This window comes from Falco punctatus, assembly GCF_963210335.1.
Source record: "Falco punctatus genome assembly, chromosome: 13".
In the NCBI taxonomy this organism is placed as follows: domain Eukaryota; kingdom Metazoa; phylum Chordata; class Aves; order Falconiformes; family Falconidae; genus Falco; species Falco punctatus.
The window spans coordinates 4,160,017-4,176,011 of NC_137593.1; the positions used below are offsets into that span (position 1 = coordinate 4,160,017).

The 15,995-nt window shown below is 40.5% G+C and overlaps 1 protein-coding gene across 1 annotated transcript in view; it reads right to left on the minus strand.

The window, feature by feature from the left end:
• The window catches only part of SI (sucrase-isomaltase), a 65,173-nt gene that overhangs the window by 31,338 nt on the left and 17,840 nt on the right, over nucleotides 1–15,995 (minus strand). The window contains exons 3-17 of the mRNA XM_080409560.1: nucleotides 15,214–15,531; nucleotides 14,376–14,527; nucleotides 12,172–12,343; nucleotides 10,710–10,809; nucleotides 10,001–10,113; nucleotides 9,065–9,190; nucleotides 8,095–8,226; nucleotides 7,796–7,915; nucleotides 6,470–6,583; nucleotides 3,926–4,010; nucleotides 3,237–3,354; nucleotides 2,656–2,827; nucleotides 1,873–1,989; nucleotides 1,159–1,313; nucleotides 413–497 (exon numbers count right to left, since the gene is read on the minus strand). Coding sequence (XP_080265686.1) covers nucleotides 413–497; nucleotides 1,159–1,313; nucleotides 1,873–1,989; nucleotides 2,656–2,827; nucleotides 3,237–3,354; nucleotides 3,926–4,010; nucleotides 6,470–6,583; nucleotides 7,796–7,915; nucleotides 8,095–8,226; nucleotides 9,065–9,190; nucleotides 10,001–10,113; nucleotides 10,710–10,809; nucleotides 12,172–12,343; nucleotides 14,376–14,527; nucleotides 15,214–15,531 — 2,079 coding nt within the window. The remainder of the gene's footprint in view (nucleotides 1–412; nucleotides 498–1,158; nucleotides 1,314–1,872; nucleotides 1,990–2,655; nucleotides 2,828–3,236; nucleotides 3,355–3,925; nucleotides 4,011–6,469; nucleotides 6,584–7,795; nucleotides 7,916–8,094; nucleotides 8,227–9,064; nucleotides 9,191–10,000; nucleotides 10,114–10,709; nucleotides 10,810–12,171; nucleotides 12,344–14,375; nucleotides 14,528–15,213; nucleotides 15,532–15,995) is intronic.

Consider the following 15,995-nt stretch of genomic DNA (forward strand, 5'->3'; position numbering starts at 1 on the left):
CAAGACAGAAACATCCTGACAAGAACGGGGCCAGAGCAGATTTCCTGGGAGCCACAGGGAAACGGCAGAGCCTGCTTCTGCACCTCAGCACATTCAGCATAAAAAAGCAGCAGCGGGTCGGGGGTGTGTGTGTGATTTCAGCAGGAAACACAGGCATAGGAGAGGAGCTATTACCTCCAACCGGAATAACAGAATTGTCACAAGACTGAACAGCAAAGCCTCAGAAGTGGAAGGTGGCGTCTAATCAGAGCAATAAAGGAGTGACAGGAATGGTGTCACCTGGGCATTTCAGGCTGCACTTCCCTGCCAGAAAAAAGAGCTGGAAATGGTGTCTCAGCGTGTCCCTGCACGCCTGCCCCGCCCCCCCGCCCCCCAAGGGTTATGAGATAGGTACCCAACCAGCCAAACCTACCGGGTCAAGTACAGGGGAAATAAGCAGCCCAGGACCCCACAGGAACTGCCTGTCGACACTCCATGTCACTTCATCCGAGTAGAACCTGAGCAAGTGTGAAGGATATGGCAGTAAACTGGTTAGTTTAGGAACTACACCATCACCAGCAATCCCAATATTTCAGTGTACGGGTTCTCTAGAAACATGATTGAAGAGTGTCATCTCTCATCTCAAAATTCCCTTTTTTTTTTTTCTCTCCTATTTTTTTTTTTTTTTTTTTTGTTAAATGTGAGGCAACCTGAAGAAGGTAAGGTCTTACTAGTTTAGGTAGCGTTCTCTACATATGTCTGAAAGTGTAGGTGTGCATGTGCTCTTAACACAGCTTATTCAAGAGTTTCCAGGCAAGGAAGCATATATTCTTACATAAATATATATATATACACACACACACAGAGGATGATTCTTACACACACACACCCATATATGATGATGGTGGAGAATAATTTGATTAGCTGACAATAACATCTCATAGCAACTCTTAAGAGTGACTGACAATAATATATGCGTACATGCAGAAATTACAGATGGTTTCTGATTGCTCTTCTGATTGCTCCAAAATGGTATTTCATGAATTGAGAAGTTGTCTATATATATTCCAACGTACATTTCCACAGACTACATCAGTGTTTAGAAAGCCCCTAACAACATTCAAGCGTCTGATTTTTTTGTTCCTCATAAAACTCACCAAAGGCGATGACTAAACTTACTCATGCAAAACCGGCCGCACAACTGTATCTCCTTGAGTATGAGCTTTATAAAAGAGTGTATACAGGTAGGGCAGCAAAGTGTAGCGAATGTTCAAGTAATGCTTGGAGCTTTTCACCAAGATGGAATCAGGTCCAAACACAGCTGGATCCTGAGGCTGAAAAGAAATATCAGTTAATAATAATTATTATTATTTTCACCATGCAGAAACCGCTCTGCCAAACATGGGAAAAGTGGCTGCATTTTCAGAGAGGCTGAAATTCAGTGGTGGACATCTGTGTGGTGTTGGCCTTTCAGAGGTGTGACCTGAGGGCCTGCTCCTCCAGGCTCACCATATGTTGCACTGCACATCCCTCCTTGCCCATCTTCAAGGAAAGTGCATCAGGGTCAGCCTGGGTTTCATCCTGGCATGCAGTCAGGTGCATGTTAAAGGGCTGCCAGGAGTCAGTCTGGTGGGTCACATAGCAGTTAGTATTTGCCTTTAGTGGTATGCACAACCAATGGTGATGAAACTGTTGGCAAAAATGTGTAGTCTGAATTAACCCTTATGGAGCTTAACCTCTCAGATCTAAGATTTCATAAAGAGAGCTTAAAGTTCTGCTGTTTTCAAACTCGTCAACTGTATAACTGTCAGTGACAGTAATGACTATTAGTGATACTAGTAAAGGCAATATGGTAGTGTAACAAAACATGTGGTAAGAGAAAGCACAACTTACTATGAGATCTTTCGAGTTGTGATTCCTGGAGAATGGGTAAAATGCTCCTACTTGCATCCATCTGCTACAAAGTTCTTCTGTGGTGTTGTCAAAGAAACCACAAATATCTGCTCCAACCTTTAAATAAAAACAGAATGTGCTGGATGTACAGTATGCTGCACCTCTAATCTGTACATAAAACTTCTCGTTTTCAGATACATTAATTCAAACTTAATTGCTAGCCAGAGTGACTGAGCCATTCAACATATTTGTACCTCTTTTCTTTCAAATTTAGCTATGTTGTACAAAAAATTAAACTGAGTAGTAACTAACACTGCTTATTGTTCTATTATTCCAAACCTTTACCTTCCTGTTTGATGCCAATATGCCTACATTAGGAAAAAAGCTCGAGTCATACAAATTTAAATCATGGAAAGGAGATTGGCTATTTCCCTTATAAACAGATGTCTCTATTTAATCAGAAAAGATAAGAAAAACAGCAAGTGTTTCTTATCTATCGCTAGTGTTTAAAAATTACTAGAAGTAACAGGCAATTTGGGATATATAATATGTTACCCATATTTATCTCACCATACAGACACAGCAATCAAAATAAGTGGCCTAAACTCAAAATCAATGATTAGGGAAAAGAAGTCTAACTCAGATTCCTAAAGGGGATTAATCTGGAGTTGAAAATATAAGATGGTTATCTAGATAGCATTTGATTAGATAATTTGTTATCACAGAGATGGAGTTACTGTTCATCCATATATTTTGAAAGGATGTCACAAAGTAATGTGATACATAGGGAATTCCAAAGAGGTTGAAGTCCAGCATTCCAGGTATCGCCCACTTTATGTGATCCCATGTTGCTGCATTATCTCCCAGCCAGTGTCCTGTGTGCTTTCCTGATCCAGCAAAAGTAGACCGCGAAATAAGGAAGCTTCGTTTTCCAGGAAACAGTGTATTGATGACTCTTGAAAGGAAATAAGACTGGAATTATGTAAATTGAAAAAGACAACTTGGACATCAATGGTTTTTTATAAGGCAGATTTACACTGACTGATTTACAATAATTACTCGTACCAGATATGTGAACTCCTTTACAGTTAAGCAGGTGTATTTTAGCGAAGTTCAATACATTAATGTTAAATAATCCTTCCATACAGATTTTACAAGCAATATGTAGCTTTTAAAAGCAATATGTGGCTTTTACTATCAACTTTAGTTAGTAGATTTTGCCTTAGCTGCATTGTCTTAAATATAATACAGTGTTTTCTAGGAACTGGTTCCCTTTAGAAGTGAAGTCTCTTGCTGTTTTTCAAAACGCAGGCCATGCACTGTTCTGAAACCTTTTTGTAAAGATTTTAGGATACATTCCTTACTTCTGTGTTGATATGGCCATGGAATATCCATAAAGATTGTGGACATCATAATGTTTCCCCCACTTCTGTACTGCATCCATACAAAGTGTCTTAGAAAACATGAGATTATCAAGAATACCTTCAATAAAGACAAATATAATTTTTAAGGTACATTTTCAGTATGAATATTTCCAATCTTTTCTCTAATGCACATTCATGACATTCAAGCCCTTTTCTGTTTGCACTAAGGCCAGTATTGCTACTGTAAAAACAAAATGTTATTCTTGGCTGCTGGTTTGATTCGTCTGTGACCTTCTCCACCCATACAAACAACCGAGACCTACACTCTACAATTGTGAATCATCATCTGAGAACATGTTGGCAATGGTTACATAAACCTACTATTTAATACAAACTATGAGTTCCATTTTAGCTCTGCCTACATCTCAAAAAGTACTGATAGTGAAAGAAGATCATTATATTATCAGACATAATTAAGGCAAGGACAGTATTAAGTAATACTTTGAAAATGGAACAAAGCCAGTTATATGAACTACAGCTTCAGTATATTGGTGTTTTCTATCAATAGTAATGTTCAAACCTCACCCGTAAGAATGAAACTAAAATCACTTTACATCCTTGTAGCCAATTGCACAGTAATTCATACATTTTTTGGTATTTTGTTTTCTAATTAAAGTAAATGGACTTACGGGGAGTGAAAGGAGGATAGTTTAAGTCATTCTGCGCACAACCATTTTTTGAGCCTTTAACAAAGTTGGCTACTTCATTCATATCCTGAAAAGGTAAGATACAGAATGTAAAATTTTTTCCTCAAGTACGTTTTCTTAACAAAGTCTTACATTCTATTCTCTTAGCCTTTAATGAATAATTACTTAGAACTAGTACCATACAACTAGGCAAGAATAATATAACTCAGATAGTGACCTGGTTCATTCCTGTATTAACATAGCTCTCTGTTGGACAGACTTATATATACAGGCAAACATTATGTCGCAAGAGCTACATCTTATCCCTCCACCGAAAGAAACTGCAAGAGATGCTTATGTATACGTTGTCCCTGCCTATGACCTACTCCACACATCTCTCAAGGCAATATCTTTGGTATGGAGTGCTTGTTTAGAGAGAAATGCTGAACCAGTAAACGTACATTGATGCTTCCTCTCAAAATACACAAGATACCTAGATATTCTTAAACATCTCCTTTATAATACTTTCCAAGCCATTATACTTTTAAACTTTGCTGCCTCCTTCCATGAATATTTTATTTGGCAATTCTGTCAGTGTATTTCTACGTGCATCCCTGAATATGCTACAGGAAAAGCATGTATGGAAGAAGAGAGCAAATTCATCATGGAGGCACCATAGTCTAGTGACCAATTTGCTTCACCCAAAGTACTTGCTCTCCGTAAAGAGTGCTGTGCGGTCTTAACACTTCATAGCTTGACTTGATGGAACACAGAGTCAGCAAAAATAAGTGAGAAAAATTCATTTTATCAAATTGTATCGGGTTTGCACGGCCAGCGTTTGGTGCCGGGTGTGAAGGTGCCTGTAAAGCTGTCCCTGTGCCTGGTGGAGCCCGTGCCAGCCAGTGCCACCGGGCCCAGTGCTGGCCATGGCCCAGCCCGGCCACAGTGGGGGTAATGTGGGGGGGGTTTCTCCCTTCTGAAGTACAACTGCAGCGGGGGAGAGGAGTGAGGGTACGTGACAGAAGCAGCCCTGTGGGCACCGGGGCAGCGCAGGAGGAGGCGGGGAGGCTCCAGGCATAGAGCAGAGATGCCCCTCCAGCCCGTGGCAAAGCCTCTGACTGGGCAGGCTGTGCCCCCAGCCCATGGAGCCCGCAGGGGAGCAGATCCCCCCCCACAGCCCAGGGAAAGCCCCAAGCTGGGGCAGGGGGTGCCTGCTGGGGCAGGGCTGGAGGCAGGCTGAGGACCCCGAAGGGACCCCTCGCGGCGGGCTGTGCTCGAGGGGTGCCCCCATGGGGGGAGCCCATGCCAGGGCAGGGCAGAGCGGCAGCAGAAAGGAGCAGCAGAGGCAGTATGTGATGGACTGACCATAACCGCCATTCCCCATCCCTGGTACTGCTAGCAGGGAGGGAAATCAGGAGTGAGGTTGAGCCTCGGAAGAAGGGAGGGGTGGGGGGAACGTTTTTTGCGAATTGCTTTATTTCTTACTGCCCTACTCTGATTTAATTGGTAATAAATGAAATATTTTTTTTTCCCCAAATCAAGTCCATTTTGCCTGTGATGGTAACTGCTGAGAGAGCTCCCTGTCCTCATCCCAGCCCATGAGCCCTTTGTTATATTTCCTCTGCCCTGCCCAGCTGAGGAGGGGACCGACAGAGCAGCTCTGGTGGGCACACGTGTCCAGCCAGGGTCAACCCACCACACACACAGCAGCTGAAGGACTGTATTTTGCCACAAAGATTAATTTAAAATGGTTACAGCTTTTTAAAATGCTTGGCAAAATATTCAGTAGATTCTTGTCTTCTTTCAAAATATTTATTTATTTTTAAATAAAAGGAAGTAGGAAAATGACAAAAAGAATAAAGGGAAGAAGGCACTGAGACAGGGATTGAGAAGTTTAAGTACAGATTTCCTTCAGACACCTTCTTTAAGAAGCTTCATTACAGTATATTCCTTAAAAAAACTAATCTGTTCAGCCAAAATGGTTCTTAATTTCATCTGATTCCCATGAATTGTATGTGAAATCTGCTTTGCAAGACTGTATTTTAGCCCTTTTGTGGGAGAACCTGTCTAGAGAGCCTGGTTTTTCCAAATCCTTATCTGGAACAGCAACTGGAGATTCACTAACCAGAAAATCCATGAGCTACTTGAAGCTCATAAATATATATTTTACACTATATTCAGAGCCTGTTTAGCACACATTCACTGAGCAGGTCGGCAGGTCTGCAAATATTACCATTCTGAGTACAGGAGTGTGCTAGCATTTGCCGTTAGCAATGGTTCATCAATTGAAGCATTTTAAAGTGTCACTGAAGATTCAAAAATCAGCACACTGATCATTTAAATGCCATGATTAATGATTCAAATTAAAATTTAAAATTAAAATTTGAATTGCAAATTCAACACCAGAAGACATACACATACTGCACTGATTTCAGGTTCGTAATAGTAAACATCCCTTTCAAATTCAATGCAAATTGAATTTGATAAACATCAATGCTTGTCTATTTTTAAAAATAAAAATAAAAACGAAAGCTCTGAATTACTTACAATCCAGATCCCATCGTATGGCACTATGCTATAAAACAGTTTGCATTCTTCCACCCACCAGCTAGTGCAGTCTGGGTTGGTGAAGTCTGGGAACACAGTTTCCCCTGGCCACACCTGAAATATGAAAAGGGGAATAATTAATTTAACGTTTAATTATATTAATAAGAGTGTATAGAATCATAGAACAGACCAGGTTGGAAGGGACATTGAAAGATCATCTGGTCCCACCTTTCTTGGCAAAGGGAACTGGGATGAGATCATTAGTATCCTGTCCAATTGCAAGTTGAAAACCTCCAGTAATGGGGACTCTACCATGTCCCTGGGGAGGTTCTTCCAGTGATCAGTTGTTCTCAGTGTGAAAAATTTCTGGTGCAACTTGCACCCGTTATCCCTCCTATTCCCTATGGGGCTCCTTGTGAAGAGACAGCCTTTGCTCTCTCTGTAGCTGATTTTCAAGGACTGGAACACTGTGATGAAGTAACCTCTGAGCCTTCCCTTCTCTAGGGAAGAAAGACCCAATTCCAGTCTTTCCTAGTAAAGCAGGTTCTCCACCCCTTTGATCATCTTCATGACCCTCCTTTGGATCATCTCCAGTCTGTCTGCATGTTTTTTGAATTACTGGGGCCAGAACTGGACATAGCTCTCAGGTGCAGCCTGAAAAGGATTGAGTAGAGTGGGATGATCACATCACCATCGTTGCTAGTAATGCCACCGTGGGTGAAGCCCAGAGTCTGATTTGCCTTTGTTGCTGCAGTGGCAAACTGCTGACTCCTGTTCAGCCTGTTGTCCAGCAGGACCCCATCGTTAGCCATCATGGCCAGTCTCCATACAGAGCTCCGATGAAGACTTTTGAACAACAAACTGCTAAAGTGACAATAGCTTGCATGCAGAAAGAAAGCAGGAAGAATATGAGTTTCTTAACTTTGAGGTTTTCAGTTACTTTTAAGTCATACAAGAAACCATACACACCAGAAAAAATTCTCAACAGAATTTAAAATGATAAATTAAAAGGATAATGTGGGAACTGGCTTTTCAGTCACTACTGAAAATAAATAGGAGCTGGCTGATGAATTGTCCCTTGAGCCTTCAAACTACCTGAGTTTTCCTTTTTGTTTAACGTAAAAAAATTGCTAAAAAATAAAATAATCAAGAAAGGTTGAGAAGTATCATATCTTTAGTGAGTCCTTATAAACTTAGTTCTCACTGGCAGGGAATTTTACTGAAAGAAGAAACTTAGAAAATTACACTTCAAGAGGAGGTCTCTGACCTAAAGTAAACCATAATAGTGACAACAGATCAAGTTCAAATGCATAAAAATGCAATTACCTCCCCAAGTAATGCTGTTACTCCATTCGATTCATTAACCCAGACTTTTTTACTCTCTCCTCTGACATAGCTTTCATATGAACTACCGTTCACTAGATTTTTTATGCTAATAGCAGGATCCTAAAAAAAAATAAATTAGAAAACAAAGAATAAGAAACCAGGATACACTCCATCAATTATTAGAGGCCACTAGAACGTTAGGCAATAAATGCGATAATTATGTAGAATAAGCAGAGTATAATAATCAATAGTTATAATGATAGTATTTACAAGGGAAAAAGAAATAGTGAAATGCTTACCAATATGATAATATATTTTTGTCCATAGTCATGCATATAAGATGCAAAATAAGGGAGATCTTGAAACTTCACTTTGTCATATGTAAAATCTTTCTTTTCCTCCATATAGTCAATATCAGTGATCTGAGCATCCTGAAAGAGAAGTGAGTTCAACTTTAAAATTAGAAGCGATATGTAAAGATTTTGTATATTAGTTCCATACAACTTCTGCTGACAATTCCCGTTTATCTTGTAGTGAATGTACTGCTGGGACTTTACGGCAGCCTGGCAGAAAGTATGCTGTCAGGAGCACTTGCAAACAATGTGCACCTCATCACGTACTTACAGCCCTAATTAATGGTACTGACACGTCTTTTGTCCTATAAAGAGCTGCATTTAACATTAACATGATTTAAATTAATGTGTATATTGGCATCCTTTCAAATAACCCCTGGATGCGTGGCTATTTCATTGCAATTGCCTGACTTCAACATCTATCCCCTTAAATCCTACTCAACTCTTGGTTTACCATTACAGTATTTTTATTCTATTTGAACCAAACCATCAGGCTAATCTAATCTGAAATCTAATTTTTAAAGTTTATTATACTTTACCTTTGGATGTCGATTAAGAGTAACATATGGTTCCCTAAATTTTCACGAGACAATTAAAAAAAAAACTATTTCACGGATTAGGTAATATGAGAAGATAAATCAATACAGATGAAAAGTATAACTGAAGAAATATCAAAGTGCTCAAATAAAACTTACTGTAATTAAGTCCCACCACGTCCCACATTCTGATAATGGGTCTACTGTTAAAATGCACAAAAACCTTTGACACCAGAAGCCTATATATTGGAAATTTGCTAATTTAAATTGACGTGAAATGATCCAGTTGCAGAACACAATGTTCAGGATCTCCTGGTCATTCCTCCTGCAGAAGTCTGCCTTCACAGCGTTGCTTTTTCCTCCTCAGACCCCATACTTACATAAGGGAGCCCAATCGCCCTGTTCCTCTCCACAACTCGCTTCACCTCATCCAGAGACCCGTAACCGAAGCGGCTGAGCTGGAAGCCCAGGCTCCAGTAGGATGGCAATGCTGGCAGTCCCACAAGCTGCAAGTTGAGAGCAAAAATCCCATACATCATCAGTGCATGCTGTGTGTCACCTTGGTGCCCGTTCCTAGATCCCTACTCCTCAAATCTATTTGAATAATATATGCTAAGCTTGAGTATGTGAAATGAGCAGATCACTCCCAAATGATATATTTTTCTATGGTTTTTGTCAGTTTATTTTAAGAAATACAAATATTTTGGAACACTGCCCATTCTTTAAAATGTCACTGAAACATAAGTGGATCTCAAGAAGTACAAAAGATATCAGCAATATCTTATGACCTTAAAATCATGACATACCTGTAAGCACATTGTCTAGCCTATAATACTGCCACGGGAAGAGGAATTTGTCCTTATAACAAGAGAGCCCCAGCAAACAAGTTATTACATGTAGAACATCTCTAGCTCCAGTGTCTGCTGCACATCAGTCAAGCCATACAGACTGAAGAATTTAGCAGCTACAGACTCGAGCCTTGAGCTACTGCATGGTCTCTGCTCCAGCATAGCTAGTACAAGTAGTACTTAAGTTTCAGCTGCCTGTAACAGGGCAGCTAAAAATATCTACACCCCACCTTAACCCCAGCTACCTATTACTAATGACAGCAGTTACATTAGGGACATACTAACAGTTATTCTTAGTTAAATATATATTGAGCCATATTTTCAGTTAATAGGTAACATAGTGAAGGCTTCCTGTTGTATAAGGGGGAGGGGGGAGGGGGAGGGGGTGGGGAGGGGCTGGGGATCACCAATAAATCCCAAGCACTTTAAAAAGTCTGTTCAACACATCACGTCTCTAGCTGAAGGTACCTTCACATACTCCTGGACTACTTGCTCTGGAGTGTTCCCCAAGAAGATATAGAAATCAAGGATCCCACCAATGGTTCTGTAGGTCACTGCTGGAATGGGCTGCACTGCAAACTCTGACAGACAAGAGTGCACAAAGCCAATTTTGAATAACAGCTAAGTCTAAAATAACTGAAATATTCTAATTGATGATTATAAGTTTTACTTATAAAAAAACACAAAACAAAAATACTTCAGGAGCCCAAAACCATTAGTTGAACTTACAAAGGGGAAATGTATTCAGATGACACTTATAACTGTCCATATTTCCATTCCTTTACATGCTAGGGAAAAGAATCAAAAGAAATCCAGTGGCTCAACCTTTTATCTTCAAATTTTTAGTACATTTTTCCATCTTCAAGAGATGTGTAGAGCTCTGTAAAGTATACATGTATGCAGGCTTATCTAAAGAGACTAAAGGGCATATACTTTCAAGTATTGCTCACTCCAAATTTAAGCTCTGATTCCAGTGTCCTGCACATCTGCAAAGAGCTGCACAGGCGTCAGAGAGGTTTCTGATCCATAAGTTTACAACACAGTCTTCGTGTTAACTGTGTGCTACTTGCTGCTTACGTCATGTATGCTAAACACTACAGTTTTGATCCCAATCCCACAGATCATCTAAAAAGGTATTTAACTACAATGGTCAGAGCTGCAGAGAAAGCTTTCTTACCCATGGCATTACTGTTCATTAGGAAAACACCAAAGGAGGCTCCGGAGCTGTCTTCCAAGCACAAGAAGAAAGTTTGAACTCCATATAAGTTATGCATTTCCTTCAAGGACAAAAAGAATAAATCAGCTGAGTAAATTCTAACAACAGCATCCGTTCTGGGATGTTTCAAAATACATCACAGGTAGAACTTGAAACTTCTCAAAATATAGCAAACAACCAAAATAAAAATCCTAACACCTTCCTACAGTTCTCTTTTCTCTTTCCTGGCATCCTTCTCCTTTATTTTCCATTAAAACATAAGTTTCTCCAAATATAGAGATAAATAAGCAAGCAGGTATGACGGATCTTCAGGCAAGTCCGCATATATTACGCTACTGTTTCTGGGTAATACGTATGCACAGCAAGCAGAGAAGAGAATTTTAAAGGTGCCTTCGTCACCTTTCACCATAGATTAGGTTTTGCATCTAATCTGTATTTCTATTAACCCTGGAAGGTAATCATACTTATGTCTAATCTATGGAAATAACGGAATGCCTTGCTTCTTTTTTATTTCCTTTCTAGTGTTTTCTTCCATTATTATTAGCAACAAAAGGCTTAGAAATTTTAGCAATTGCTGTAATAGTTGTGCTTCTTCCCCTGCAAAACAAAATTCAGAACAAATTAACAAGAAACAAAACTTGAGCAATCTAAAATAAAACTAATTAGATTCTTTTCAGTGTTGATTTTGCTTAATGAGTCTACACTCAATTGAGCCATTCAGGTAAGAACTAATAAAGAAGACAGTGAGAAGGTGTCTCAGAGTAAGTGATACAAATTAAAAAATTAATAGTTAATTACATATCGTGATCTCACCCTCTAGTTTCTGTTAGCATAACTCACATTTCAGCAAGACACTGAGATGCTCTCTCAAAGTAAAGCACGTTGTTTTTTCTTTATAAAACTGAGGTATTAGCATCAAATAGTCTTACAATTATCACAAAATGGGTGCCCTGGAAATCGTTTCATAAAGAGACAGCCATACAGGCTATAGAAACTAATAACAGCTAAGAGACGTATTTTATCTTGGGAAGAGGCAGATGTTAAAGAAAACGTTTCCATCATGTCCCAAGCAACAAGGATGTTAACTGAAGAAGCATGTGTCATCTGTACTGAATACTGCACACAGCAATGCATTAGTACAAACTCTTATTTATTTTCCTTACCAGTAGAAACTGAAAACTAATATATTAATGTTTAACAACCGGTTTTCAACTACACATCAGCACAAAGATCAAAATATTTATAAAAAGCTCTTCCTCAGGGAATATTCATCAGTACCATCTACCTTTTAGTAAGGCACCTGCAGTGCCTGAAACATCTTTAGGGAAAACCTCAGTGATACCGTTAATGTGTCAGCTGCAGAACACGCTTGGATTTCAGAAATCATCTGCAAAGAATGAAGCGGAAGAAACCCAGTCCTTACTCCAGAGGGGCCAACATCCCTGCTGAACATGGGCCAGGTTTTCCAGTTAACATCGTGTCGGTATTGCTTATGCACGTGCTCTCCCACACCGTAAATGTTGCTGCTAGGTAGTTTGATTGACAGCTGTAAAAACTGGTCAGCATACTGCAGTGGTCCAATGGTAGTATCAAATCTGATGAAACAGTTTAAAAAACAAAACCAATATTTAACCAAGACTTGCTGTAACAACTCTTGCCACTGCTTTCTGTTAGAGCTGGGAGGCAGGTTCCCATGTCCATCCAGGGACCTGAAAGGAGAGGGGGGAAGGATGGTGCGGGGCTGGAGCAGAGCGACCCTTGCACTGACGACGAGGTGAGCGGTGCCTGTTGATCCTGCGGAAACGTCTCATACCCACGGCCCATCTACTTTCAGGGGTACATCTGCACTCCCCTCTTCCACCTCAGCTTCCCACCCCACACCTGTTGCGCTGCATCCTGAATCTGCTCCCTGAACAAGCTCACAGTAAGGGGTAGAAATGGGCTCACTCTCGAACAACCTGAGCACAGATGAGCGCAGATTAAAAGTAATAACATCGTCCTTAGCATGGATCAAGTCCCATTTGAGTGCTATCGCACCTCCTGTAGCAAATTCTGCATAAAGCCACCGCGAGGCTTTTCAAGGAGTGTGAAGTTGCTGGTGTTGAAAATAGACACGGAGACTACTGTGTGTATCTGTACAAACAGAACAAGCCAAGATCAATATTCCTCCTTTACATCCATTAGCAAAGCACACAGGACAAGTCCATTTCAGTAATACAGTTTTTTCTCTTCATTTAGTTTTGCAGCTTCCTCCATTCCTTTCATTGCAGACAAACAATTCCTTTTCCAAATAAGGATCATGACAGCTTTAAATACTTCAGCAGAACCTAACGTCACTCCCTGTTTCTATGGAAAGGACATGAGAAACGGTGGGGAAGCCTGGTTGTCAGTGCTGAGGCAGGGAGCAGCGGGAGGCAGCCCGATTCCTGCCATGGGGTGCCCCAAGCAGCAGCTCGCTGCAGGGCAATGGACTCTGTGATTTCCTCTCCTTCCTTTAGCTTGCTGTAACGGTGAACCACAGCCTCGGCTCCCTTGGCCAGCGAAGCTTCAGGTTTCGCTCCTTCCTGCAGTCCCTGATGGTGCCAAAGAGGCTTCATCAGGCATCTCCAAGTAGACACTCAGAGTCAAGCACCGCTGTGATTTTTTTCTTTAAGAGACAGAAGTGCAGCCACTTCTACCAAGTTAAAGAAAGGCCTAAGGGAAAGACAGACAATCTTCCAGAGCGCTCTTTCAACATGGTTCTATTGGACTAGGCTCTGTATTCCCCCTCCATATACCTGCCTAATCAGTCACGCACTACCGAACACCAAGTCCATCTTTTGTGCTCTCTCTGTAATTGCAAATCAATCATTAGAGAGGATTCTAAGCAAGAAAACAATACTAATAAGAGCACAAAAGTAACCCCTAATTCATTAAACTTGAAGCGTTAATAATCCAACTGCTCTAGCACTCCCACAGGTAATCGTTCTTGGACTGATTTAATAAGCATGTTCGTCCTGACACTTCCCCTTTCTAATGGTTCTTTAAGACATGCTGTTAGATTTCTAGGTTTGCTTTATGTATCTCTTTTTAGAACCCAAAGGGCACGAAAGCATTCAATGTGGAAGTCCACCAAGTATTTTACTCACAGCAGGACCTGCCTGGCTGATCAGTGGCCTGCGCCAGCTGTGCTTGGATATCACACCAGTCTGAAGGGCAACTGGTTTTGGTGATTCAGGGCTTCAGCATGATTGTGTTCCCATGTGATTTGAAGCACTGGAAAGGAATACTTTGGAAAACAGAAATTCCCCAAATTAAAGGAACGAAGAAGCTGTAAAGGTTTCTCTGGTATTGGGAGAAAGTGAACAGAGCACCGGTCCTAAAGCCTTTTAGACCGAGCTCTCCATATCACAGAATTTTTTTCCAAAGGCCTTGCAAGAGTCCTTGCAGAATATCCATCACTCAGAAGAGGAAAAATAGATTGCAATCTTTAAGGTCAGTTACAACCCAAACCTTTCTATGATTCCTTGTCCAAGAGGGCACATTGCACATGGCATCTTGGACATATATTTTTTGTGTGGCAACGTCAGCTTTCAAAGAAAACCAATGACATCCCTGTCGTTCAGAAAAAGCACTAGTATTACTTACAGCACTCTACCGTTGCTTATCCTGGTCACCACGATGCCAAAGGGATTCTGCTTGACATCCACTTTGTAGTTTAAATTGGAGGCTGCGGATCCAGTGAAAGGTTGCACATGCTCATGAGGGACTTCAAACCTTTGCGTTTTAGGATCAGTGATCTGCACATGTTTAAACAACAGAAGTGTTGAGCTTTTAAAAATTATTGCCTAATTCAAATATTCTACACTATTAACATACAGTTCTGGCTAAGGATATTCCTAACCCATCCCAGACTCCTGCCTTCATCATTATTCACTTCCAATTTTCATCACTCGTTTTTCAGCCATTACCATCAAAATACTTTACTTTGTTTCCCTGGCTCAGCAGGAGCCCACTTCAAGAAGAAACTCTCCCACAGAAGCCCTGCTTAACACCAGAACCCGTTGCTACTCTACATTCATGCATGGACTGTTGAGTTTTCCATAGTAAACAAATCATTGGAGGTATTAATGTTGTCTGTTAAAATGATTGAGAGATCTGGCCAGGCCATAAATGAAAAGTAAACAAATATATTTATCTGCAAAATTTTCCTATGATGGGGAAAAAGCATAGATAATATAAAAGCTGAGCTTTTCAAAATTCTCAGTAATTTTTCATGCAGAAATCTGGCTGTGCTAAACGCTCATTAACCTGATGCATTGCAACAGCAGAGGATGAAGAAGAGAAGAGCCAAACACTTCAATGGGAGTCTTAAGACTGCATCAGAGGAATTAGTCCAGCCCTTCTAACCTCACTGCAGAGTTACAACCCACCTAAAATCTTGCACAGAACATGAACCTTAAAACAGCAGAAAAGAAAGATTAACCTTGAACCGGAAGCGATTTGGTGTCTGATACTCTCCTGTGAGAAGAACAGTGTTGATATCATTTCCAAAGAGGGAAGGTGATGGCAGCCTTGTTAACGTAGCCTCGAATCCTTTGGAAAAAACACATGTTGCAATGTTACTGTACTGAATTGGACATTGGCACGTACATAAATTGGGGAGCTCAGCCTGAAGCTTACCTGCCTGTGTTGATCTTGTTGACCCATCCACTTTGTACCCATGGTTTGAAGGGAAAAAACACCAGGGCACACTGGTATCACTGCTGGGACTCCAGCAGCAGCCACGCAGGATGCAGGTGAGCTGATTCAAGGAAATGAGGGGCACATGTGAGCTGATTTTAAACCATATAAATATATATATAGCTATACTAAAACATTTAAAATGCACATGGAGTTCATTTTATCCCAAATATCAGAAACCTTAATAATATCTGCAATCAGATCTACTCGTTCTCTAAAACTCTATTGAATGAACTCAATGGCACAGAACACACTAAATGGAAAGGATTTTTTTTCTGGATTCAGAGCAGAAACTTGCTTAGTAGCCATTCATTCTTTCTTAAAACCGTGAGGTCCACAGGCAACATAAGCATTTTAAAATAATTATATGAAACATTTGAGGTGTGGCAGATACAGTACAGTCTGACCAAAAGTCACACACTGGAGAGGGGGTGAAAGTTATAGTTGGCTTAATATCTTGTAAACAACTGGTTAAACATATACATAACTGATTGCCATGTATAATATCCACATTTTAGTGTAATA